The 26,710-nt window shown below is 51.1% G+C and overlaps 2 protein-coding genes across 8 annotated transcripts in view; one reads left to right on the top strand and one right to left on the bottom strand.

The window, feature by feature from the left end:
- Positions 1 to 20,763, bottom strand: part of szt2 (SZT2 subunit of KICSTOR complex) — a 76,290-nt gene extending 55,527 nt beyond the window's left edge. For all 7 annotated transcript variants that reach the window (XR_011036666.1, XM_068318448.1, XM_068318450.1 and 4 more), the window contains exons 1-23: positions 20,625 to 20,763; positions 17,819 to 17,944; positions 16,357 to 16,530; positions 15,989 to 16,159; positions 15,302 to 15,424; positions 11,683 to 11,839; positions 9,750 to 9,856; positions 9,465 to 9,675; positions 9,101 to 9,271; positions 8,798 to 9,029; positions 8,547 to 8,676; positions 7,322 to 7,467; positions 7,092 to 7,244; positions 6,474 to 6,588; positions 6,051 to 6,256; positions 4,710 to 4,946; positions 3,627 to 3,705; positions 3,414 to 3,502; positions 2,701 to 2,869; positions 2,509 to 2,626; positions 1,050 to 1,163; positions 760 to 960; positions 558 to 649 (exon numbers count right to left, since the gene is read on the bottom strand). Coding sequence is in view for 6 of the 7 variants with exons in the window: in XM_068318448.1 (XP_068174549.1) it covers positions 558 to 649; positions 760 to 960; positions 1,050 to 1,163; positions 2,509 to 2,626; positions 2,701 to 2,869; positions 3,414 to 3,502; positions 3,627 to 3,705; positions 4,710 to 4,946; positions 6,051 to 6,256; positions 6,474 to 6,588; positions 7,092 to 7,244; positions 7,322 to 7,467; positions 8,547 to 8,676; positions 8,798 to 9,029; positions 9,101 to 9,271; positions 9,465 to 9,675; positions 9,750 to 9,856; positions 11,683 to 11,839; positions 15,302 to 15,424; positions 15,989 to 16,159; positions 16,357 to 16,530; positions 17,819 to 17,944; positions 20,625 to 20,648 (3,345 nt within the window). In the remaining variant the exon portion in view is untranslated. The remainder of the gene's footprint in view (positions 1 to 557; positions 650 to 759; positions 961 to 1,049; positions 1,164 to 2,508; positions 2,627 to 2,700; positions 2,870 to 3,413; positions 3,503 to 3,626; positions 3,706 to 4,709; positions 4,947 to 6,050; positions 6,257 to 6,473; positions 6,589 to 7,091; positions 7,245 to 7,321; positions 7,468 to 8,546; positions 8,677 to 8,797; positions 9,030 to 9,100; positions 9,272 to 9,464; positions 9,676 to 9,749; positions 9,857 to 11,682; positions 11,840 to 15,301; positions 15,425 to 15,988; positions 16,160 to 16,356; positions 16,531 to 17,818; positions 17,945 to 20,624) is intronic.
- Positions 20,764 to 21,311: 548 nt separating this feature from the next.
- ddx10 (DEAD (Asp-Glu-Ala-Asp) box polypeptide 10) lies at positions 21,312 to 26,072 on the top strand. The gene is made up of 2 exons (XM_068319431.1): positions 21,312 to 22,726; positions 24,512 to 26,072. Exons 1-2 carry the CDS (start codon positions 21,380 to 21,382, stop codon positions 25,631 to 25,633), a joined length of 2,469 nt encoding a protein of 822 aa, XP_068175532.1. The 5' UTR covers positions 21,312 to 21,379; the 3' UTR covers positions 25,634 to 26,072.
- Positions 26,073 to 26,710: the final 638 nt, after the last annotated feature.

Raw genomic sequence — 26,710 nt, 5'->3', positions numbered from 1 at the left:
ACCGGTCCACCCTAGAGGTGAACCGGTTCACCCTAGAGGTGAACCGGTTCACCCTAGAGGTGTACCGGTCCACCCTAGAGGTGAACCGGTCCACCCTAGAGGTGAACCGGTCCACCCTAGAGGTGAACCGGTCCACCCTAGAGGTGAACCGGTCCACCCTAGAGGTGAACCGGTCCACCTCTAGGGTGGACCGGTCCACCCTAGAGGTGAACTGGTCCACCTCTAGGGTGGACCGGTCCACCCTAGAGGTGAACTGGTCCACCCTAGAGGTGAACCGGTCCACCCTAGAGGTGAACCGGTCCACCCTAGAGGTGTACCGGTCCACCCTAGAGGTGAACCGGTCCACCCTAGAGGTGAACCGGTCCACCCTAGAGGTGAACCGGTCCACCCTAGAGGTGAACCGGTCCACCCTAGAGGTGAACCGGTCCACCCTAGAGGTGAACCGGTCCACCCTAGAGGTGAACTGGTCCACCCTAGAGGTGAACTGGTGGAGGAGCGGGACTAAGATGAATGGATGCTGTTTGGGCCCCACCCTTTCTCCTTGGGGGGCAGTTTACCTGCAGGGTGCTGGTGGACCCCGTCACGTCGGTGCAGCTGCTGTGGAACGTGGTGGTGGTGGGGGGCCGGTCCTGGAGCTTCAGTGGCTCCTCTGACAAACACAGACCAGCAGGTCAGACACGTGTCCCCCCCACATCATTAATGAAGTGACATGTGTCCCCCCCCAGCTACAACAACCAGAGAGGAGAGACAGGTCCAGACCTTTAATGAGGGGCAGGCAGAAGGGGGGGGCGTGGCCGTCCCGCTCGCGCTCCAGGATGTGGTGCATGAAGGCCTGGTGTTCGGGGCCCCCCAGGGGGATCTCCCTGTCGCTCAGCTCCTGCTCCAGGCTGCTGTGGAACAGGCTGAGCAGCAGCTCATTGGGCAGGCAGGGGGGGCTCTGGGGGGGGGCCTCGCTCTCCACTGAAACACACACACACACACACACGTGTTCCTGACTGCCCCCCTACACCTCTGTGGTGAACGGTGACGGTGGGGGTGTGGGGGGGTACCTGTGCTGAAGGTGAGGAAGAACAGCTCCACCTGCTGGCAGCGAGGGAGCAGCTGGATGAGGTCAAACTGGAACGGGACCGTGGAGACACTCTCCTCACCCCCCAGGGCTTCTCCTGTGGACAGACCCCCCAGTCCTCTGGTGAGCAGTGACCCTGTTCTCTGTTCAGGGGTCATTCCCCCAGGTTTTACCCAGCCTTTACAGAAGAGCAGAATATTTCTACAGCTCTCAGACCCCCCCTCCTGACACTAGAGAACCTCAGGACATCCTGTAGCCCCCAGAGGACTAAAGAATGGGATTCTGACCCATCAACCACCAGAGGCTGCTGGGCAGGAAGTGTTTCAGCTGCTCCACTGCACACAAACTACAGACCACTGAAAACAGGTCTGAAGGGAGCTGCAGCGGTTCCTCTACTTACAAACGTCTCTACAAGCTAAATGTCCAAGCTACGAACACCTCAACGGGAAAATATTACCTCTAGTTACGAAAGACATTTCAGGATAATAAAAGGTAAAAATACAGTTTGGGCTGATACTCACAGCTCCCACAGGTTCCTGAACGCAACATTCTCATAGCTGCTCTGCCATTGGCTGTTACCTAGCATCCTGGCATCCCATTGGCTCAGAGGGACCTCTGTGTGGAGCTAGATAGGTGTCTATGCAGCGTCCTCGTCATTCACCCCTCGACCCCTGAGGTGTTCTGATAGTTTTACGTAAATATTTTAACTTTTAGAGTATTCACTATGGACCCCAAGAAAGTGACGGAGAAAAGAGGAAAAGAAAAGACGAAGAAAAGAGTTTTTTTGTCCGTACAAACAAATCAAGAGATGATAGAAAAGCCTGAAAAAGGGATGCGTTTGGTTGATCTCACCAAAGAATATGGCCGTAATGCATCTACAATCACCACGTTATTAAAACAAAAGGAAGTTTAAGGAGTTTAAGGCGTCGCGTGGGTGGTTGGAGAAGTTCAGAAGGAGGACTGGAATTCACTCTGTTGTTCATGGGGGGGCAAGAGGGCATGAACCAAAGAGGGCAAAAAACAATGAGGACAGCAGTTAAAAGGTAAAGGACCATCATTATTATTCTTTATTCTTTGTTTTTTACGTTATACACAACTCTCATTTATTGTGTAATAATCTAGTCGTAACATGTATTTGTTACATGTTTAGATGCATTTTTATGCTTTATAAAACATTTATGTCTGAATTTTGGGGGCTTGGAACGGATTAGGGCATTTGTATGGAAAATGTGTCTCGACTACGAAATTTTCTACTTAGGTAAGTTCTTCCTGAACCAATTAAGTAGACGTACCACTGTAATATATACTGTATTTACTGAAGTACCAAAGTACAATAACCTCTATGTGTGACTCACACGGTGAACCCCCATTACTTTAAACCCTTTAAACCCTGCTGCTTTTCAGGATTTGAACTAACGGTGACATCAAACCCTTGTTTTTACCTGTGTGGTGTTTCAGTCCAGTGGGCAGAGACAAAACCTGCTCCTTATGCTGACACAGCTGACTCAGGTACTCAAAGGTCATCATGGTGGACATACAGGTCAGGTCCTTGGGGAATATCTGCAGAGAGATGTCAGAATGTCCTTTACAGCGAGTCAGGACACCCCAGTGAAGAGAGTGTTGTCTCTACACACTGCCTGAGGGATCTGCTGGTACTGGAGGCCCTGGAGGTGTCCGTGCTGCTCCGTGCAGTCCGTCACCGTCCCACACTGAGGCTCCACCCAGCACTCCGTCACCAGGTTCAGCTCCGAGTCCACGTCCACCGCCTCCACCTCCGTGTCGTTGTCATCGTCCGTGGAGAAACTAGCAGAGAACACGAGGCCGTTACAGCCCATCAGACGTGTTCTAGTCGAATAAGAGTTAATGTCAGGGAGCCTGTGAGGTGATGACCTCTGACCTCCTTCACTACAGAAAGAACCAACGTTCAACACTTCGTTGTCTTTACTTTTCTTAACAGCTCATGTTGCACATTTTCTCTACAAATATGTAAATGATCTTAAAACACAATGTCGCTGCCTTTGTGGCACAACTTTACCAAACGACTAAGGTGAAAACTGCAGGAACAAGAACGACCCCCCCCCAGTAGACGGATGCACCTCAGCATCATCAGGCAGTATTCAAAGTTAAAACGTGTTGATATCCACAGAGCCTCACTACAAGTAACACGTCTGTTATTCTCAAATCAGTACTGGGGTTCCATGTTTGTCCTGATCAGCTGATGTTTGTGTGCAATTCATTTACTTTTTAGGGACACTGTAGCAAAAATAGGAATATGTACAAATACATAGCTGAGAGAGGGCAGCTCAACACACGTCTGGTCTGTCAGAGCTGGTCAGACCCCACACACCTGTCCTTAGTCAACATGGAGTGAGGTGGAAACAGGATGTACTGCACCAGACACGACTGGCTCTCTCTGGCCACGCCCCCAGATGCCCCCTAGAGGAGACAGGAAGTCAGTGTCCACACATGAACCACACGAGCAACGCTTCAGGAAAACAAGGCCATTCATTTCAAACATTAAATTAATAGACTGGAAGTGAAGACATGTGAGGGGCCTCACCTGCATCGGCAGCTCGATCACCATGTTCACTATTCCCTCCCCACTGGCAGCAAAGTGGAACCCCTCCGACAGGCGGATCCTACACAGGAACCAGGACAGGCACACAGTTACCCCACATGAAGCACAACGCTGACACGCGGCCGACTCTGGGCTGAAACGCGGCCGACTCTGGGCTGAAACGCGGCCGACTCTGGGCTGAAACGCGGCCGACTCTGGGCTGAAACGCGGCCGACTCTGGGCTGAAACGCGGCCGACTCTGGGCTGAAACGCGGCCGACTCTGGGCTGAAACGCGGCCGACTCTGGGCTGAAACGCGGCCGACTCTGGGCTGAAACGCGGCCGACTCTGGGCTGAAACGCGGCCGACTCTGGGCTGAAACGCGGCAGACTCTGGGCTGAAACGCGGCAGACTCTGGGCTGAAACGCGGCCGACTCTGGGCTGAAACGCGGCCGACTCTGGGCTGAAACGCGGCCGACTCTGGGCTGAAACGCGGCCGACTCTGGGCTGAAACGCGGCCGACTCTGGGCTGAAACGCGGCCGACTCTGGGCTGAAACGCGGCCGACTCTGGGCTGAAACGCGGCCGACTCTGGGCTGAAACGCGGCCGACTCTGGGCTGAAACGCGGCCGACTCTGGGCTGAAACGCGGCCGACTTTGAATTTTACAGTATTTCATTTTGTTGCAGCTCATCCATATTATACACATGGGGGGCGGGGGGTTATTGCATAATGTCAAATGAACCTTTGAGTGCTCAGCACCTTTTAAAAGCTTCTCCCAGAAAGACATCAAACTTTAATATTTAATATAATTGAATAACCAAGTGAAAACAGGTTGGCACTGAAGCCTTTGACAGGTTAAATAACAGTTTCAGATGCAAACAGGTCCGTCCTGAACACCAACATGTTTCAGTGAGTCTGTGCTTCTGACATAACGTTTTCATCACATGACGGTAACACCCATGAAAACTACTTATGCAAAGAAACGTGCATTAAATGGTGTGTGTGTGAGAACAGCACTAACTGCATTAATGGTTCTGGTGTGGGTTTATCCCAGTCTAGACTCCATGGGTCTCTTAGTGAACTCACTCAGACAGCATGGACAGGATGTGGGAGACTGCCTGCAGGGCCACAGCGGGCCCCTGGCTGCTCTGCACCGCCCACACCCAGCGCCGGTGCAGGAAGTAGCGGGACAGAGAGGCCAGGGTGGAGGACGCCGTCCGATTGGCTGCCATGCAGAGGGGGGCGGCACTGTTGGGGGGCTGAGGAAAGTTGTCCATGCTGAGAATGAAGGGCGTGTTGAAGTCCAACGGCAGCTTGTCATACCTGAAAGCAGTGGAATTAAACTGTGAAGTCCCCTACAGATATTACTACATACTGTATATTACTACAGGTATTACTACACATGTTACTACAGATATTACTACATACAGTATATTACTACAGGTATTACTACAGGTATTACTACACGTGTTGCTACAGGTGTTACTACAGGTGTTGCTACAGGTGTTGCTACAGGTGTTGCTACAGGTGTTGCTACAGGTGTTGCTACAGGTGTTGCTACAGGTGTTGCTACAGGTGTTACTACAGGTGTTGCTACAGGTGTTACTACAGGTGTTACTACAGGTGTTACTACAGGTGTTACTACAGGTGTGTGGAGGTTCTGTCAGCTTGGTTCAGTGTCCACAGGAGAAAATATGAATTAAAGGAAAACTATTGAGTGAAAAAGAAACGTGGAAAAACAAAACTGTATTACATCTTAATTTATTTGTAAAACTTTTTTTAATGACTACCAGGCTTTAACATTTTCATACTATAATTTTACAATTTTTTTTCTTCTTACTTAAACAGTCATGATGATGTTATTAATGAATAAATAAAGGTTTTAGTTTTTATATTGTACTATTGTTAAACTCAATCCTTGCGTCGTTTCTACTGTATATTCTGTTATTACTTTAGGGATGTATAAACGTCATGTCAGGATGCACACATTTTTCCTGAAGCGTATCCCAGGATGCACTGCTTTCTATAGGTAAAATGAACTCTGGTGCATCAGGATAAGAAGAGGGGCAGCTGAAGTGCTGCACCCATCATGTCTAGTGCCTCCTGCCCCAACCTGTGGGAGCAGTGTTCTGGTCTGGGGTTAGGTCCAGGTTATTCCACCTTCGCTGATGCCTCAGCAGCTCATGGGGCTCAGACTGTGAGGGAGGGTTCAGGGGGGTGAGACTTCATTTCCACACATGGACCAACCAGAGTCCAGACCTGACCCCCCTGACAACCTTTGGGGTAGCTGGAGAAGGCTTTGCCCAGAAGTCACACTCCACCATCACCAACACAACGTCTTGATGAAACAATAAAGCGTCCCTGGATGTAATAAATATTGTGACGCTGCAGAGGCTCATGGGAACGACCCCACAGGCGTGGACTCACCGTATGAGCAGCTTGTCCAGAGGCTTGTTGACCCCCACCACACAGGGCCTGTCGGACAGGGCAGGTTTGGATGCAGGAACGGTCAGGGACTTGGAGGGCGACGGGTGGCTGGCGTTCTTCCTCTTGGTCTTGGGGGTGACCTCTTTACTGTGGACTCGGTGGGGGAAGCGGAGCTTCAGAATCTGCTCCCGGAGCTCATCCACAATCTGATGAGAACAAGAACATCACCGTGGGTCAGAACGTTCTGAACCCTAAGGATCTGTGCTGGACACGGGTCCAGTCAGCGTTCCTGTGGTGTCTCAGGTCACAGGTACACTGAACACGACTGAACACGACTGAACACTGAACACATCACACACACTCCAGACTAAACGTCTCTGAGCTGGGGGGGGGGGCGTTGGAGGTGTCTGGACATCTCACTACCTTGTTCCTGACGTTGGCTGCCGTGCCGATGGGGAAGCCCAGACGCAGCACCATGCAGGGCGTCTTAGAGATGAGACGCACCAGGTAGAAGGACAGGGGGGGCTGGTCCAGAGCACTGAGACACAAGCAGGCACCATCAGTGACAATCAGGCACCATTAGTGACAATCAGGCACCATCAGTGACAATCAGGCACCATCAGTGACAATCAGGCACCATCAGTGACAATCAGGCACCATTAGTGACAATCAGGCACCATCAGTGACAATCAGGCACCATTAGTGACAATCAGGCACCATCAGTGACAATCAGGCACCATCAGTGACAATCAGGCACCATCAGTGACAATCAGGCACCATTAGTGACAATCAGGCACCATCAGTGACAATCAGGCACCATTAGTGACAATCAGGCACCATCAGTGACAATCAGGCACCATTAGTGACAATCAGGCACCATCAGTGACAATCAGGCACCATCAGTGACAATCAGGCACCATCAGTGCAGCTTCTCTAAAACACACTGAGAGCAAAACATTCTGACCTTCTCACAGTCTCAAAGAAATGTTACCTTCACAGGTCATTGAGGTACTGTAATAACCCCCCCCCTGCTGGTCTCACCTGTAAATGAGCTTGACGTAGGAGTAGCCCTCCACCAGCACGAAGCTGCTCCAGTCCCTCAGCAGTGAGGTGAGGGCGGAGTGGGAGATGCGGCACTGGATGGTGGAGTAGCGCCCGTTGTTCCCCGCCGTGTGCAGGTGTTTGGGCACCGGCCTGCAAGAACAGCTGCTTAATAGGGGGGCCACTGGGAACACTGGGAACACTGGGAAGCTCTCTAGACGCCGTCTCACATGTCGTGCTCCAGGATGACGGCGATGCGATGCATGTGCAGCCACCTCTGCCAGAAGGTGGCGTCCATGGACAGGATGGGCTTCCAGTAGGCGGCGAACTGGGACTGGGAGGAGTCCTTGGAGCCGCTGTGCTGCAGCGACAGCACCTGGAAGGACAGACCAAACAGGTGAAGGACGCACACCTGGAGGGCAGCAGGAGCAGGACCGGTTGTCAGCGTGTTTAGAGATTTAGAGGATTACAAAGTCAGTAAAAGTCTGAAATAGTTTGGAAATAAATCCCTGTCATAAAGGGATCTACAGAAATAATGAGCATCAGATCAGCAGGAATAAAGAGGGATTAGGAGTGTGATGGAATTCCAAGTGTTTCATAAATCCACCTGAACTGGGAGGATTCAGACAAAACTTAAATCATGACCAACCAAAGCTTTAACTTGTAGTTAAATGTAATGATAAACATGGTTATTAACAACCTAAACTACCAGCGTGGAACATACCACAGCAATCTGTCTGTTAGAAGAAACAACTGCAAACACACGTGTGAAAACTCCCAGAAGCTCTGAGGGGCATCAAGGTGTGTGGTGTCAGGTGTGAACAGCACTGACCACACCCCTCAGGGGTAATAAACTAACCCCACACGCATGACGCTACACAGGTCAGACACCTGGAACTCCTGACTCACTAATGCAGCAGCAGCTTCTCCATCATGTTTCTGACAAAACATTTTAACCATTTACCTTCCTGTTTCCCCCTCAGTGGTTCTGTTGGAATGAAAATCACTTTGATGGTTTTAATGTAGATTATCATGTAGTCTTAGCTTCCATTACATCAGAGAATTGAAAACAGAGCCTGTTGCTGGCTGTGTGTGTGTGTGTGTGTGTGTGTGTGTGTGTGTGTGTGTGTGTTTGCTACCAGAAAGTTCAAAATAAAACCTGTCCAACAACTTCATGGTTAATCCATTACTAACCATCAGTGGTGATGTAGCTGACGCTGCTCAGACACACTGTGTACTGTAACTGTTCATATTTCTATACTTTTCCTGAGCCCCTCCCAGTGACCCCCCCGAGGGGCTCCCAGTCCCCCCACACCCTAAACGTATTCAATCTGAATGTATTAAACAAAGACAGGTAAAACGTAACAGACTGCTCCAGACAGACTCTGTGGCTGAATGATGTCATTAACTGTCCTGACTGGGGTGTTCAGGTGTGATGGTGGGGGGGTGCAGTACTGGGGTGGTGGATCCAGGAGGAACGTAGAACAGAGGAACCCCGTTCTTGGTGCTCTCAGGGATCAGGTAGTTCTCAGGAACCGAGTTGAAGGACTGGAGGTGAACCAGCATCTGGTCAGTCTGGTTGATGCTGGGGGGGCAGAAGGACAGCTGTCAGTCAACAGCATCACCCTGGTTTACTGTGTGTGTGTGTGTGTGTGTGTGTGTGTGTGTGTGTGTGTGTGTGTGTGTGTGTGTGTGTGTGTGCGTGCCTCTGCAGCGTGTTCCAGAAGCGGCGGATGACGGAGGTGCGGTAGGGGCTGGTGATGGGCTTCCTCTGGGTGCAGCTGATGTCGTGCAGGATGTCGTAGCTGCCCTCCATCGTCACCTCCACCCGCGTCGTCCTCTTGGGGGGGTCCAGCGGCCACGAAGTGGCCGCCAGGTACTCGATGTGCATGTTATGTTTCCATAGTAACACCAGCTTCACCTCCAGCTGGGTCCCACCTTCAGACACAAAAGCAGAGGCTCTTCAGGAGGGGTCGGTGCGCTGACGGACGGTAACCACGGAGACGGACCTTTGGTGAGGCTGATCTCTCTGATGGTGTAGCCCTCCCTCAGGCGCACGGACACCACGCTGATCAGGTGGGCGTGCACCTCCTTCTCCGTGTGCTTCTTCCTCCTCATGACCAGGGCGGGGTTCCCGCTGGCCGACAGCAGGTGCTCGTTCAACAGTTTGTGTTGGGACACTAGAACACAGTAGTCTCTCACTATGATCACCAGTATGATCACCAGTATGATCACCAGTATGATCACCAGTATGATCACCAGTATGATCACCAGTAACCACAAGTAGTCACCGACTCATCGCAGTAAAACACCAGACGTGTGCTTTTGGAGCTGGTACAGACAGAGCGCTGGTGAAACGTGGTTGAGACTCACCACAGAGGTGCTCTGAGTTGATGCTCTCAGGGCTCTTCAGGAAGGAGTAGGTGAGGAAGGCCTTGTGGTAGGCGTTCATCTCTCTGCTGTTCAGGTCCACCTCGGGGCAGCTGGGCAGGTAGGAGCCGAAGGTGGCCACTGAGATGAACTTCATCAGCTCCACGTTGGGTATGTAGCCGAAGCTGCAGTCGTAGGAGTACGCCCCACCCACCTGCAGGGGGCGCCGTACGGTTCAGAACAGAGGGAACGGGACAGAGGAACAGACGGTCACTGCGCTCTACTCACCTGCACAAAGGAGCAGGCGATGGTTCCACTCCTGAGCTGGTTCAGCAGCGTCTCACACACGGCCACGTCAGGAACACTGGTCACCCCGTCTGTGATGATGATGATACCTGAAACACACCTGGAGGGTCAGGACGCACCACAGCGTCACCACGGACAGACACACACTGACTGGTCACGTCTATCACTCATTTTGTTGAAGGTGACACCATTGCCCCCTCTTCAGGCTGGACAGCAAACTGCACACACACACACACACACACACACACACACACACACACACACTGAGAGGCAGAGCAGCAGGCAGCTCTTGTTGTGGTCAACCCTATGAGCAACTTCTAAAGGGGACGATGTCTGGCTCAAGGGCACCTCGGCAGTGTTGGGGTGGTGAACTGGCACCTCTCCACTGCCAGTTCACCCTCCAAACATCTGGTCCACATGAGGGTTGAACCGGCCCCTTCCGGGCCCCGGCCCCAGTCCTGATGGATTCAGTGTGATCAGGGATCAATACATCAACAAGACATTATCAATATTGTTAAATCAGTGCAGAACGTTCTCCTCAAACCACACAGACAGGTCCATTACACAGGGAATAGGAGCGTAAACACAACACACCATGTTTATGAGACAAACACGTGGTTAAATACAGTCATGATCTAGTTAGGATCTAGTTATAATATAGTTATAATATAGTTATAAGACAGTTATAAGCTAGTAACCTGTTGAGTGATAAAGTACCTGCAGGCTCTAGAGTTTGTTCTAACGGGTTACAGTCCAACCTGTGTTGTCATTTGGCAGAGCTTTTATTAGCTTGTAGCAGGAGCTACACACACAGCATCAATAACAACGACCTCACACACCTGAACCAGAAGTGCTCCAGCATTAGAAACACAGGTGGCAGAGAGCAGCGGTGCACCAGCGACATCCACTGGGGGTACATATTGAAAAGTACTATATTCAACAACCTGCTCAGAGGGATTTTATCCATTCTGCTCTGAGCTGTGACCAGGGGCAGCTCTATCAGCAACAGACATGATTTCTCATCACAATTAATCATTTACCTTTTTTCCCCAACTATAAATCACTTTTCGTCATGGTTTTCTGGTCCTGGGACTGATACTCTGGTGCAACTTATGTATTAGAATGTAAAGGTTATTTCACGTTTGTTATGTTCACATTTACGGCCACAAGAGGGCACTGTTACTGCGGTTACGTCTGCACCACTGAAGATGTAACCTTTAAACATCGACTTACAAACAGAACTGAGACAGACGGAACACAAACGCCCCCAAAAAACAAAACCATACTGAACAGATTCCAAGCAGCAGGTGGTGTAATAAAAGGTCCCAAACACATCCACCTCTGGAGGGACACCGAGGAGGAAGAGTTCAATGGAGTTCGTGATTCAGAGTGAGATCCAGAGTCTGGTAAACTTGTTACGTTTAAGTGACATTTACCTGAATACCTGTTAATCACTTCTGGTTCACCTAACAAGTTAACAGGAAAATGAAATGAAGCGCTTCAAAACCTGAACCACCACTGAATCCTGTGGGAAACCAGAACAGGAACAACAGAATGTCTGTGATTCAATCCAGGAAGTAAACAGGGATCAGTGACTGGAAGACATTTACATGAGGATTGTTCTGAATTTGTCAACAAAATGCAACAAAATACGGCACGATTTTCATGGAAGGTTAAACTACAAGCCAGACAGAACGCTGGAGAGAAAGAGATCACTCCCTGAAGGTCCAGTCAGACACCAACTCACTTCATAGAGGAAGAAAGTGTAAAGCTTGTTCACTACTGCTTTGAATAGGACCAGGGGGGATTCTAAAATAACCTGGAATTATATTTAAGAAACTATTGGGTGACCCCCCCCCCCAAAAGAAAAAAACAAACAAACAAATGAAACTACTGCAAATTCATCTCATCCTACCAGCACTGGAGTTGGGGGGCAGTAGCTGCAGAGCCAGGATACCCTGGCGCACCATGCTGACCAGACCCATGTCCGCTGATACCATGGAGACACCCTGGGTCCTGGGGGGCTGCTCATCGGGGGCGACGTGTGGAGGACCGGAGCTCTGCTCCACAGACTGAGGGTCAGAACAAATGAATCCATCAATGTGAATCCAAACTGGATGGAGAGACAGAGACGCTCCACTGGTCCTCCAGGTGACCCCCCCATAACACTGTTCCTGTCTGCAGACACTACCCCTGAACACTTCCTGTCTGCAGACACTACCTCTGAACACTTCCTGTCTGCAGACACTACCCCTGAACACTTCCTGTCTGCAGACACTACCCCTGAACACTTCCTGTCTGCAGACACTACCCATGAACACTTCCTGTCTGCAGACACTACCTCTGAACACTTCTTGTCTGCAGACACTACCTCTGAACACTTCCTGTCTGCAGACACTACCTCTGAACACTTCCTGTCTGCAGACACTACCTCTGAACACTTCCTGTCTGCAGACACTACCCATGAACACTTCCTGTCTGCAGACACTACCCCTGAACACTTCCTGTCTGCAGACACTACCCATGAACACTTCCTGTCTGCAGACACTACCTCTGAACACTTCCTGTCTGCAGACACTACCCATGAACACTTCCTGTCTGCAGACACTACCCATGAACACTTCCTGTCTGCAGACACTACCCATGAACACTTCCTCCTCTGCAGACACTACCCATGAACACTTCCTGTCTGCAGACACTACCCATGAACACCTCCTGTCTGCAGACACTACCTCTGAACACTTCCTGTCTGCAGACACTACCCATGAACACTTCCTGTCTGCAGACACTACCCATGAACACTTCCTGTCTGCAGACACTACCTCTGAACACTTCCTGTCTGCAGACACTACCCATGAACACTTCCTGTCTGCAGACACTACCTCTGAACACTTCCTGTCTGCAGACACTACCTCTGAACACTTCCTGTCTGCAGACACTACCCATGAACACTTCCTGTCTGCAGACACTACCTCTGAACACTTCCTGTCTGCAGACACTACCCATGAACACTTCCTGTCTGCAGACACTACCTCTGAACACTTCCTGTCTGCAGACACTACCTCTGAACACTTCCTGTCTGCAGACACTACCTCTGAATACTTCCTGTCTGCAGACACTACCCATGAACACTTCCTGTCTGCAGACACTACCCATGAACACTTCCTGTCTGCAGACACTACCCATGAACACTTCCTGTCTGCAGACACTACCTCTGAACACTTCCTGTCTGCAGACACTACCCATGAACACTTCCTGCCTGCAGACACTACCTCTGAACACTTCCTGTCTGCAGACACTACCCATGAACACTTCCTGTCTGCAGACACTACCTCTGAACACTTCCTGTCTGCAGACACTACCTCTGAACACTTCCTGTCTGCAGACACTACCTCTGAACACTTCCTGTCTGCAGACACTACCTCTGAACACTTCCTGTCTGCAGACACTACCTCTGAACACTTCCTGACTGCAGACACTACCTCTGAACACTTCCTGTCTGCAGACACTACCCATGAACACTTCCTGTCTGCAGACACTACCCATGAACACTTCCTGTCTGCAGACACTACCTCTGAACACTTCCTGTCTGCACACTACCCATGAACACTTCCTGTCTGCAGACACTACCTCTGAACACTTCCTGTCTGCAGACACTACCTCTGAATACTTCCTGTCTGCAGACACTACCCATGAACACTTCCTGTCTGCAGACACTACCCATGAACACTTCCTGTCTGCAGACACTACCCATGAACACTTCCTGTCTGCAGACACTACCTCTGAACACTTCCTGTCTGCAGACACTACCCATGAACACTTCCTGCCTGCAGACACTACCTCTGAACACTTCCTGTCTGCAGACACTACCCATGAACACTTCCTGTCTGCAGACACTACCTCTGAACACTTCCTGTCTGCAGACACTACCTCTGAACACTTCCTGTCTGCAGACACTACCTCTGAACACTTCCTGTCTGCAGACACTACCTCTGAACACTTCCTGTCTGCAGACACTACCTCTGAACACTTCCTGACTGCAGACACTACCTCTGAACACTTCCTGTCTGCAGACACTACCCATGAACACTTCCTGTCTGCAGACACTACCCATGAACACTTCCTGTCTGCAGACACTACCTCTGAACACTTCCTGTCTGCAGACACTACCCATGAACACTTCCTGTCTGCAGACACTACCTCTGAACACTTCCTGTCTGCAGACACTACCCATGAACACTTCCTGTCTGCAGACACTACCTCTGAACACTTCCTGTCTGCAGACACTACCCATGAACACTTCCTGTCTGCAGACACTACCCATGAACACTTCCTGTCTGCAGACACTACCCATGAACACTTCCTGTCTGCAGACACTACCCCTGAACACTTCCTGTCTGCAGACACTACCTCTGAACACTTCCTGTCTGCAGACACTACCCATGAACACTTCCTGTCTGCAGACACTACCCATGAACACTTCCTGTCTGCAGACACTACCCATGAACACTTCCTGTCTGCAGACACTACCTCTGAACACTTCCTGTCTGCAGACACTACCTCTGAACACTTCCTGTCTGCAGACACTACCCATGAACACTTCCTGTCTGCAGACACTACCTCTGAACACTTCCTGTCTGCAGACACTACCTCTGAACACTTCCTGTCTGCAGACACTACCTCTGAACACTTCCTGTCTGCAGACACTACCCATGAACACTTCCTGTCTGCAGACACTACCTCTGAACACTTCCTGTCTGCAGACACTACCTCTGAACACTTCCTGTCTGCAGACACTACCCATGAACACTTCCTGTCTGCAGACACTACCTCTGAACACTTCCTGTCTGCAGACACTACCTCTGAACACTTCCTGTCTGCAGACACTACCTCTGAACACTTCCTGTCTGCAGACACTACCCATGAACACTTCCTGTCTGCAGACACTACCTCTGAACACTTCCTGTCTGCAGACACTACCTCTGAACACTTCCTGTCTGCAGACACTACCTCTGAACACTTCCTGTCTGCAGACACTACCCATGAACACTTCCTGTCTGCAGACACTACCTCTGAACACTTCCTGTCTGCAGACACTACCTCTGAACACTTCCTGTCTGCAGACACTACCCATGAACACTTCCTGTCTGCAGACACTACCTCTGAACACTTCCTGTCTGCAGACACTACCTCTGAACACTTCCTGTCTGCAGACACTACCCATGAACACTTCCTGTCTGCAGACACTACCCATGAACACTTCCTGTCTGCAGACACTACCCATGAACACTTCCTGTCTGCAGACACTACCCATGAACACTTCCTGTCTGCAGACACTACCCATGAACACTTCCTGTCTGCAGACACTACCCATGAACACTTCCTGTCTGCAGACACTACCCATGAACACTTCCTGTCTGCAGACACTACCCATGAACACTTCCTGTCTGCAGACACTACCCATGAACACTTCCTGTCTGCAGACACTACCCATGAACACTTCCTGTCTGCAGACACTACCCATGAACACTCACCTGTTGGTGCTGCTGATGGAGGACCTGAGCGATGTTGCTCTCCACTGCTCTGAGCTGCTGGTAGATGTGGAGCAGGAACTCCTCCAGGTCCATGGTGTCCAGCTGACAGCCCTGAACCAGAACCTGGGAGGAAGGAAGTCAGCTGGAGCGTCAAACACACCAGACTGGTGGCTTCATCGCTGCAGGACGAGAGGTCTAAAAGGAGCCGTCGGTCACTCATCTATGTCAGAAAAGGGTCAGGTCCCACGCTGTGTATTAAACACAGCGTGGGACATAACTGTGTACGTATGTTCTTCTACATACACAGTTAATGGGGGGGGCATAAATGCTCTACCCAGAGGAGGTGTGTGAGACAAAGGTTCATTCTAGCTGAAACATCACTTTGATTCCACAGCCCAGAACCCTAAAGCTTCACGTGTGTGAATGTTCACACTAGTGCTCTCTAGATTTCACTAGTGTGGGCAGACGACCCCCCCAGCCTGCTGATCCCACCGTCAGGTTCACTACAGACATCAAAAGCTAAAGTCTAACGTAAACAGCTTTTAAATGCGCTGCAGTGATGTGGAGGTGGACCCCCCCCCCACAGCAGGTTCAATGTGTGACGGCGGTGAGCAGTGGTGAAACACACTCGTGTGGTGTTACCATCCACAACACACTCCTGTAACACCAACCGGCCCCAGCACGGACCTGATGGGACGTGAGGCCGATGATGGACGAGTACGCCAGGATGGTGACGAAGATGTTGGGCCTGAAGGGCTGGTCGGTACCGGGGACCTGGAACGTCTGGGTCAGACCCGTCAGACACCGGGACAGGGCCTGGAACACCTCGTCAAAGATCATCTCCCCTGTCCCGTCATCCTGCAACACACACACACACACACACACACACACACACACACACACACACACACACACACACACACACACACACACACACAGGATGTGTTCACATTCATGTGGGAGTCGTCCACTAACAGACACTAACTCGTTAGTTTAACTGTTAGCTGTAATCATTCAGAACCCAGTCAGCAGATGTTCCGCTGTGTTTGTCTCACCACGATCCCTGTGGAGGGACTCAGGTCCAGCTCGATGATGAAGCGATACCTCCGTGCCAGGAAGGTGGCGCGGGTGGAAGGCATCAACACACAGGGGCGCCTGGGGGGAAGCTGGTCAGGATGCCAGCCTTTAGGGAGGACGCTCAGCAAGTCCAGTTCATTTCCTGAGTTCAGCTGCAAGTGATCAGAGGATTGAAAGAGGAGGCAAGGATTTAGACAGAGAGAGAGAACGTGGATCCCTTCTGAAGCCTTCCTGAAGGAAATAAGATTCTGGCATCATCTAAAAGCATTTCACAGAAAAAAGCACACAGGGTAACAAAAAGTTTTTAAAAACTGATAAATACAAATATACACAGGATGGCTGGAGGTAGCAGAGATGAAGATGCTGAGGTTCTCTCTGGGAGTGACCAGGATGGATAGGATCAGGAATGAGTCCATCAGAGGGACAGCACATGTTAGAGGTTCTGGAGATAAAGTCAGAGAGGACAGACTGAGATGGTTTGGACATGTCCAGAGGAGAGATAGTGAATATATTGGTAGAAGGATGCCGAGTTCTGAACTGCCAGGCAGGAGGCCTAGAGGAAGACCAAAGAGGAGGTTTATGGATGTAGTGAAAGAGGACATGAAGGTAGTTGGTGTGAGAGAAGAGGATGAGAAGACAGGGTTAGATGGAGGACACTGATTGGCTGTGGAGACCCCTGAAGGGAGAAGCCCAGAGGAGAAGAAGATTGTTCATGTTTACACTATGTTTTACACCAATCCTGCTTTATGTGCTTTCAAATGCCCCTTGGGGACTAATAAAGTTATTTGAACTGAATTGAACTGAATTGAATAATCATCTACTGTAGTTACTGGTGGCTCCTGCCGTTTCCTATCTATCTTCCTCCCCCTCCGCCCAGTGAAGAGTTGTCCCGCCTGACGGCCTGAGGGACAATGTCCTTCATCTAGTCGTCCTGTGTTTGGGAAGGAAAGCCTCGGTCTGATCAGACTCCTCTGGCTGCTGAAGGATGTGTGGCTCTGTCTACACTGTCCTCTCCTCCAACACCGTCACCAGAGAGCAGCCAGCTTCATGCTAGCTTCATGCTAGCTTCACACAGTCTGCTGCTCCGGTACAGGTGCAGGTGGCTGATGGGGGACGTTCAGTCCAGTCACAGCCCCCAGACCTTACTGTCGTGTTCAGAGGTTTACGTTCCCTGGCAGAATTTATAACTTCTGTCATTTTTCAGAGAGTATGAACGATAACACAAAAGGTTTCTTTCTTTCATGGTTACTGCTCAGGTGAAGCCAGTTATTATCCAATAACTGGGTTACTCTTGTTACATCGTAACAGGAACCACACAAACGACCCTGATTAAACGTTGACACGTGATACATTTGCACACAGGTTGTCAGAAGTGGGTCTGAGTGTCTTGAAGGTAACCGTCCACACCTGTAGAGAGGGTGTCCACAGGTTCTAACTCACCAGTTCAGGTGTGGAGGCTGGACAGATGACTTGGTTAAGTTTACCAAGGAACCACGCAAGACGGACGTTCCTGGAGATGCGATACTCCTCCTTCATCAGAAGGTAGATCTGCTCAGCCTCGTCCAGCTGGTCATGAGAGCAATGCATTACTGACACGTCTGTCACTACAGACAACACCATTCAACACAAATACACAACATGAACACAACATGAACCACCTCCACTGTTTAAAGTTTACCGACTGACTGCAGAAGTGGACAGCAGTAAAAACAGTTTGTGTGATTATAAAAGATGGGCAGAGAATCTAAGGTATCCACTCCCTTAGGGGCAAACTTTAGTTAGGGTAAGGGTGTAAGGTTTAGGGGTAGGGTTTAGGTTTAGGGCTAAAGCTAACGATACCTCAGACACAAAAGCTAACATTACCTCACACACCAAAGCTAACGTCACCTCATAGACTAAAGCTAACGTTACCTCAGACACTAAAGCTAACGTTACCTCAGACACTAAAGCTAACGTTACCTCAGACACTAAAGCTAACGTTACCTCAGACACTAAAGCTAACGTCACCTCAGACACTAAAGCTAACGTCACCTCAGACACTAAAGCTAACGTCACCTCAGACACTAAAGCTAACGTCACCTCAGACACTAAAGCTAACGTTACCTCAGAGACTAAAGCTAACGTTACCTCAGACACTAAAGCTAACGTTACCTCAGACACTAAAGCTAACGTCACCTCAGACACTAAAGCTAACGTTACCTCAGACACTAAAGCTAACGTTACATCAGACACTAAAGCTAACGTCACCTCAGACACTAAAGCTAACGTTACCTCAGACACTAAAGCTAACGTTACCTCAGACACTAAAGCTAACGTTACCTCAGACACTAAAGCTAACGTTACCTCAGACACTAAAGCTAACGTTACCTCAGACACTAAAGCTAACGTTACCTCAGACACTAAAGCTAACGTTACCTCAGACACCAAAGCTAACGTTACCTCAGACACTAAAGCTAATGTCACCTCAGACACTAAAGCTAACGTTACCTCAGACACTAAAGCTAACGTTACCTCAGACACTAAAGCTAACGTTACCTCAGACACTAAAGCTAACGTTACCTCAGACACTAAAGCTAACGTTACCTCAGACACTAAAGCTAACGTTACCTCAGACACTAAAGCTAACGTTACCTCAGACACTAAAGCTAACGTTACCTCAGACACTAAAGCTAACGTTACCTCAGACATTAAAGCTAACGTCACCTCAGACACTAAAGCTAACGTTACCTCAGACATTAAAGCTAACGTTACCTCAGAGACTAAAGCTAACGTTACCTCAGAGACTAAAGCTAACGTTGCCTCAGACACTAAAGCTAACGTTACCTCAGACACTAAAGCTAACGTTACCTCAGACACTAAAGCTAACGTTACCTCAGAGACTAAAGCTAATGTTACCTCAGACACTAAAGCTAACGTTACCTCAGACATTAAAGCTAACGTTACCTCAGACACTAAAGCTAATGTTACCTCAGACATTAAAGCTAACGTTACCTCAGACACTAAAGCTAACGTTACATCAGACACTAAAGCTAACGTTACCTCAGAGACTAAAGCTAATGTTACCTCAGACACTAAAGCTAACGTTACCTCAGACATTAAAGCTAACGTTACCTCAGACACTAAAGCTAATGTTACCTCAGACATTAAAGCTAACGTTACCTCAGACACTAAAGCTAATGTTACCTCAGACATTAAAGCTAACGTTACCTCAGACACTAAAGCTAACGTTACCTCAGAGACTAAAGCTAACGTTACCTCAGAGACTAAAGCTAACGTTACCTCAGACACTAAAGCTAACGTTACCTCAGACACTAAAGCTAACGTTACCTCAGACACTAAAGCTAACGTTACCTCAGACACTAAAGCTAACGTTACCTCAGACACTAAAGCTAACGTTACCTCAGACACTAAAGCTAACGTTACCTCAGACACTAAAGCTAACGTTACCTCAGACACTAAAGCTAACGTTACCTCAGACACTAAAGCTAACGTTACCTCAGACATTAAAGCTAACGTCACCTCAGACACTAAAGCTAACGTTACCTCAGACATTAAAGCTAACGTTACCTCAGAGACTAAAGCTAACGTTACCTCAGAGACTAAAGCTAACGTTGCCTCAGACACTAAAGCTAACGTTACCTCAGACACTAAAGCTAACGTTACCTCAGACACTAAAGCTAACGTTACCTCAGAGACTAAAGCTAATGTTACCTCAGACACTAAAGCTAACGTTACCTCAGACATTAAAGCTAACGTTACCTCAGACACTAAAGCTAATGTTACCTCAGACATTAAAGCTAACGTTACCTCAGACACTAAAGCTAATGTTACCTCAGACATTAAAGCTAACGTTACCTCAGACACTAAAGCTAACGTTACATCAGACACTAAAGCTAACGTTACCTCAGAGACTAAAGCTAATGTTACCTCAGACACTAAAGCTAACGTTACCTCAGACATTAAAGCTAACGTTACCTCAGACACTAAAGCTAATGTTACCTCAGACATTAAAGCTAACGTTACCTCAGACACTAAAGCTAATGTTACCTCAGACATTAAAGCTAACGTTACCTCAGACACTAAAGCTAACGTTACCTCAGACACTAAAGCTAACGTTACCTCAGAGACTAAAGCTAACGTTACCTCAGACACTAAAGCTAACGTTACCTCAGACACTAAAGCTAACGTTGCCTCAGACACTAAAGCTAACGTTGCCTCAGACACTAAGGCTAACATCAAAGCTCACCTCGGTGTCCTGTCTGTCCGCCATGCCGCGGCTGTGATCGGAGCGGCTAACACCAGCCTCACATCACACCCTCTGACGCCGTTCGGCTCTGCGCGCCCCGGACAGACTGCTGTTTGTCACCGCCGGTCAGCAGTAGCTCTTAAACGAGGTGACGTCGGACATCATTTCCGGGCACGTCTTAACAAATAAAATCCTGTTAATTTTAAACACAAAAACTGCTCTAAAAATATCACTTTGTTTATGTCAAAGCGTAAAATTACTGCCCAGCACGTTGGAAATTTCTCTATATCGTTCAAAAATCATTGTTTTGTTGGTACAAGAGATGCTGTTAAGTAGTTGACTACGCTCTATTTTAGACACAACTTTTATGCTCTTATTTTGAAATTATTTATAAATTTCCTTAGTATCATATGATCCGGAAGTACAACCGCTTCTTTTTTCCACAACAAAAGCACAGGAGAACCGTTGTTGTCATGGTCATCGTCATCATCTGCTGAATGACACAAAACCCACCGGGTCCCGTCTGTTTGGATGACGTCACACAGGCCCCTTCAGTGAATGAAGACCGGAAACACGTCACAGCGTGAGGAAAGACTTTCCTTTGAAACCACTGCGAAGTGTGAAATTACTTCCGCTCCGACCAAATGCGCGTCGCTCAATATTGACGTCACAGAACGCGACATCGTCTCTTCTCCACGTTGTTGGTGACGGCGGATTTCGGAGCTGTTAAAGTCAGATCGTCGCTCTGTTCAGTCATGGAGAAACAGGAGCCCGCCGCCCCCGGGAGGAGGCCGAAGCCCCCCGGGGGGAAGGACGACTCAGACCCCGTGAGGAACTTTGAGAAGTGGAAGAAGAAATACAACCGGACCAAGACGCGGGTGAAGCGGGAGCGGGCGCGGAGGAAGCCCGGCTGGCAGCTGGAGCGGGACTACATCCAGGCGCTGGTCGGCAGGTCCGCTCACATCGACCCGCAGCAGGTGGTCAAGTTCTCCGACTTCCCCATCTCCAAGAAGACCCTGCTGGGCCTGCAGGAGGGTCAGTACCGCCAGCCCACGGAGATCCAGAGGCAGACCATCGGCCTCGCCCTGCAGGGGAGAGACGTCCTGGCTGCGGCCAAGACCGGCTCCGGGAAGACCCTGGCCTTCCTCATCCCGGTGCTGGAGGGTCTGTACCGGCAGCAGTGGAGCTCCCTGGACGGGCTGGGGGCCCTCATCATCTCCCCCACCAGAGAGCTGGCCTACCAGACGTTCGAGGTCCTCCGTAAGGTGGGGAAGAACCACGACTTCTCAGCGGGGCTCATCATCGGTGGGAAGGACCTGCAGACCGAGTCGGAGAAGATCCAGCACACCAACGTCATCATCTGCACCCCGGGCCGGCTGCTGCAGCACATGGACCAGACGGCCACCTTCCACGCCTCCAGCCTGCAGCTGCTGGTCCTGGACGAGGCCGACCGGATCCTGGACCTGGGCTTCCAGGAGACGCTCAACGCCATCGTGGAGAACCTCCCCCGCAGCCGGCAGACGCTGCTGTTCTCCGCCACGCAGACCAAGTCCCTCAAAGACCTGGCCCGGCTCAGCCTCAAGGACCCCGAGTACGTGTGGGTCCACCAGCAGGCCCGCTTCAGCACGCCGGCCACGCTGGAGCAGAGCTACGTGGTGGTGGAGCTGCACCAGAAGGTCAACGTGCTCTACTCCTTCATCAGGAGCCACCTGAGGAGGAAGGTGATGGTGTTCTTCGCCTGCTGTAAGGAGGTGCAGTACCTGTTCCGGGTGCTGTGCCGCCTGCGGCCCGGCGTGCCGGTGCTGGCGCTCCACGGCCGGCAGCAGCAGATGAAGCGGGTGGAGGTCTACAACCAGTTCCTCCGCAAGCAGAGCGCCGTGCTGCTCGCCACCGACGTCGCCGCCCGGGGGCTGGACTTCCCCTCCGTCAACTGGGTGCTGCAGTTCGACTGTCCCGAGGACGCCGACACCTACATCCACAGGGTGGGGCGCACCGCCAGGTACAAGGAGGGGGGGGAGGCTCTGCTGCTGCTGCTGCCTTCAGAGGAGAAGGGCATGGTCCGCCAGCTGCAGGACAAGAAGGTCCCCATCAGCAAGATCCAGGTGGGGCCCCCCCACATCACACCCCACATCACACCCCACCTCACACCCCACCTCACACCCCCACATCACACCCCACATCACACCCCACCTCACACCCCACCTCACACCCCACATCACACCCCACCTCACACCCCCACATCACACCCCACCTCACACCCCACATCACACCCCACCTCACACCCCCACATCACACCAAACGAACCTGGTGCTTTAGTGTCATCAGCACATGAAGCAGGTGGTTGAAGGTGTCTGGTGTCCACACACACACACACCCTCACACACACACACACACACCCTCACACACACACACACACACCCTCACACACACACACACACACACACACACACACTGGTCCTACACCAGGACCTGGTGTGACTACCCTACTGTGTCTCAGTGTAACAGAGTTGACTAAACCACAAAAGGACACCCTCTGTGTCCCAGACAGTGAGGCACGGGTGGACGACCGACACTCCCCATAGGGGGTCCGGGGGGCCTCCCCAGACCCCCTATGGGGAGGTTGTTTTCCTGCGTTCTGAGGACAAAATCTTGTGTTCAGTTTCCCTCCAAAAACCCCCTAAAGCCAGCAGCTGGAGCTGAACTCTCTTTATTTCTGTCCTACTTGATGCAGGAATGAATGTGAGATTCAACCATTGAAAACTTCATTCACTCTGAAGATACAGTCAGACTAAATATTACTCAGTGTTTACTGGTAGTTTACTGAGACTAGAAGACATTTAACTCTGACCACCACCATCACCATTGGTATGTCAGGGTTTAGTTTAGATTATTTAATTCAATAACATGATTTTTCATTTCCATTTAAAAACACATAAAACATCAAGCGAGGTGAAAACACATTTACATCATCGCTGGTTATTCCTGCTGGTCAGAGGGAACAAAAGTCTAAGACTACTAACAAGTATTGATAATATCTTTCATTGACCTTCTGATCGGTCTGTCTCCACCCCCCCCCTCAGCATTCACCATTTGTTTATTAATGAGGACTTTAACACAAACTCTACTAGAAACACTGGATTCTTTTGATTGATGGTCCTCTCCTTGTCTTACACCAATTCACGGGTTCAGCTTGGAAAAAAACAATATTTTGTTTCTCATTGGACGAGAGGAGGTCATGACCCCAGTGCATATTTAATGATCGGGAGCGTTCGGGTCACTTCGGTTATTTCCGTCGGCACACACAAATAGCGGCGCTAGCGAGCGACAAAGTTGTAAGTTTTAGCCTTTTTTCCTAAAATAAGCGCTCCTCTGAGGCTACACAGGCTAGAAACCTGGTAGCCAACCTGGGATTCACTTCACCTGTGGAGAAGGGGGGAACGGCTGGAGCAAGACCAGACACACACACACAGACACACACACTCACGAGGGAGAAGGCCAGTGAGTCTCAGACCATAGATCAAAGGTAGTGCTTTGATCTATGGTCTGAGACATTTTCTGTCCTGAGATTGTTTTGCACACATCTCAGGAACCGGAGGAGACAGAACGACGGGACAGAAGGCGTTGCGTTCAGGGAGGGAAGGGGATGAACATTACATCACAACCTTGACCTTGAAAAACTAGGTCATTTTCACTTTTAAACCGTTTAGGTACACAGCTGTGAAACCTGAAGACAGAATGCACCTGTTACATGTTGGATCATGGGTCTTTATTACATGACCTTGACCTATGAGAGTAGGTCAGGGTCACATGTTGGATTCATGGGTGTCGCAGGATGTTTCAGTCTGTGCCCGCCCTGTTCATTAATGTGCTGCTGTGGTTGGGTGCAGGTGAATCCAGACAAGCTGCAGGACGTCCAGCAGAAGCTGCAGGCGTTCCTGGCCCAGGAGGCGGAGCAGAAGGGGCGGGCCCAGCGCTGCTTCGTGTCCTACCTGCGTTCCGTCCACCTGATGAAGAACAAGGAGGTGTTCGACGTCTTCAAGCTGCACACTCAGCAGTACGCCCTGTCCCTGGGGCTGGCCGTGGCCCCCAGGGTCCGCTTCCTCAAGAAGCCTGGGGCCCGCAGACCGGAGCAGCAGCCAGAAGAAGAGGAGGAGCTGAGGAGCTTCAGGGCCCAGCTGGCTGGAGGTCAGAGGTCAGCGTCAGAAGAGTCAGGTGACAGCGAGGAGGAAGCAGAGCAGCACAGAACGCCGCATCAGGACTCAGACGATGAAGACGAGGACGGTTTGAGAGACGACGACCTGCTGACACTCAAGAGGAGAGACGTCTTCAACCTCACGGGGGGCCAGGAGCCGCTGGGGGAGCCGCTGGGGGAGCCTGAGGGGGGCCCCCGACCCAGAACCCAGAAGGGGACCAGGGTCAAAGACGCCAAGAAGGTCCTCAAGAGGAACTTCCAGATCAACACCAAACTGACTTTCAATGAGGAAGGAGACGCCGTTCAGCTGTGGCCCCCAGTCCAGCGCTCAGTGACCGGGGGGGGGGACGAGGAGGAGGAGGGGGTGTCGGGCATCAACGTGGAGGAGGCGAAGGAGCGGCTGAGGCGTGAGGACCAGGAGTTTGACAAGAAGGAGTTCAGCCGGCGGGTGAAGGCCAAACACCGGGAGCAGAGGCAGAGGGCCAGGGCCGCCCGCAGGGAGGCCGCGGGGGGGGCCGGCGGGGGGGGGCGGGCCCCCGACCAGGACGAGGTGGTGGCCTACCTGGCCCATCACAGCGACGAGGAGTTCCACCCCAGCACCCTGCCAGACCCGGACCGGGGTCAGTCTGGGGGGGGGGAGGAAGAACGGAGACCAGAGAAACGGCAGCAGGGGGGTGACGGCAGCGACGAGGAGGGGGGGGGACCGAAGAGGAAGAAGGTCAGAGGTCAGCGGCGTGACAGGACCGCCCTGGACACGGGCCTGAGTCTGGCTGATGATGAGGAGATAGCCCTGCAGCTGCTGGGGGGGCACGGGTAGAGTTGTAGCCCTGCAGCTGCTGGGGGGGCAGGGGTAGAGTTGTAGCCCTGCAGCTGCTGGGGGGGCACCACCCCTGACAGGACCAGGACCACAGGGGTACCAGCAGCTGACGTCAGGAGCTGGTCCAGACCGGCTCAGAGTCTCCGTCCTGTTTCTGTTCTGCTCATGAAGTCACGTCCCTCTGGTCCAGCTGCAGGAGTGGTTTTCCAGGGGGGGGGGGTCATGTAGAGCAGAGGACCTTCAGTGTAACACCATGAACACCTGGAGGGGCGGAGCTCTCCGTACCTGGACTTCTCTTTGGTGGTTGGTGTCTAGACTTCTGTCGTTCACCAGTGCTTGAGTCTGTATTCAGGTGAATGTTCACCTTCACGGTGGGGGGGCACTGGGGGCTGTTGCTGACCCCCATCTACCCCTGATGTGGGTCAGGAGTCGGTCCGCTGGGGGGGCACTGGGGGCTGTTGCTGACCCCCATCTACCCCTGATGTGGGTCAGGAGTCGGTCCGCTGGGGGGGGCACTGGGGGCTGTTGCTGACCCCCATCTACCCCTGATGTGGGTCAGGAGTCGGTCCGCTGGGGGGGCACTGGGGGCTGTTGCTGACCCCCATCTACCCCTGATGTGGGTCAGGAGTCGGTCCGCTGGGGGGGGCACTGGGGGCTGTTGCTGACCCCCATCTACCCCTGATGTGGGTCAGGAGTCGGTCCGCTGGGGGGGCACTGGGGGCTGTTGCTGACCCCCATCTACCCCTGATGTGGGTCAGGAGTCGGTCCGCTTCCAGACACACGTCCTGGTTTGACTCTAGTTTCTGCTGGAGGTGTTCAGTCACACAGAAGTGTGTGTTGATGACCTGACCCCGTGACCTCTGACCCGATCTGAGGGCACCGGGTTGACACAAAGCCGTTTGTTGCTGGTTGCTACGGTAACGGTTTGCTTGTCAGAACCTTGGTTTACAGGCTGCTCACAACCTGCAGTGACTGAACGTTCAGAATGAAGCCAGTGATCAGACGACCCACAGCGACTGGGGGGGGCTCCTGTGTCGAACACGTGTGTCTGAAGACACGTCTGTATTGATTCTCTAT

This window comes from Antennarius striatus, chromosome 7 (genome assembly GCF_040054535.1).
Source record: "Antennarius striatus isolate MH-2024 chromosome 7, ASM4005453v1, whole genome shotgun sequence".
Classification (NCBI taxonomy): Eukaryota; Metazoa; Chordata; class Actinopteri; order Lophiiformes; family Antennariidae; genus Antennarius; species Antennarius striatus.
This window is presented reverse-complemented; position numbering and strand designations above follow the sequence as displayed.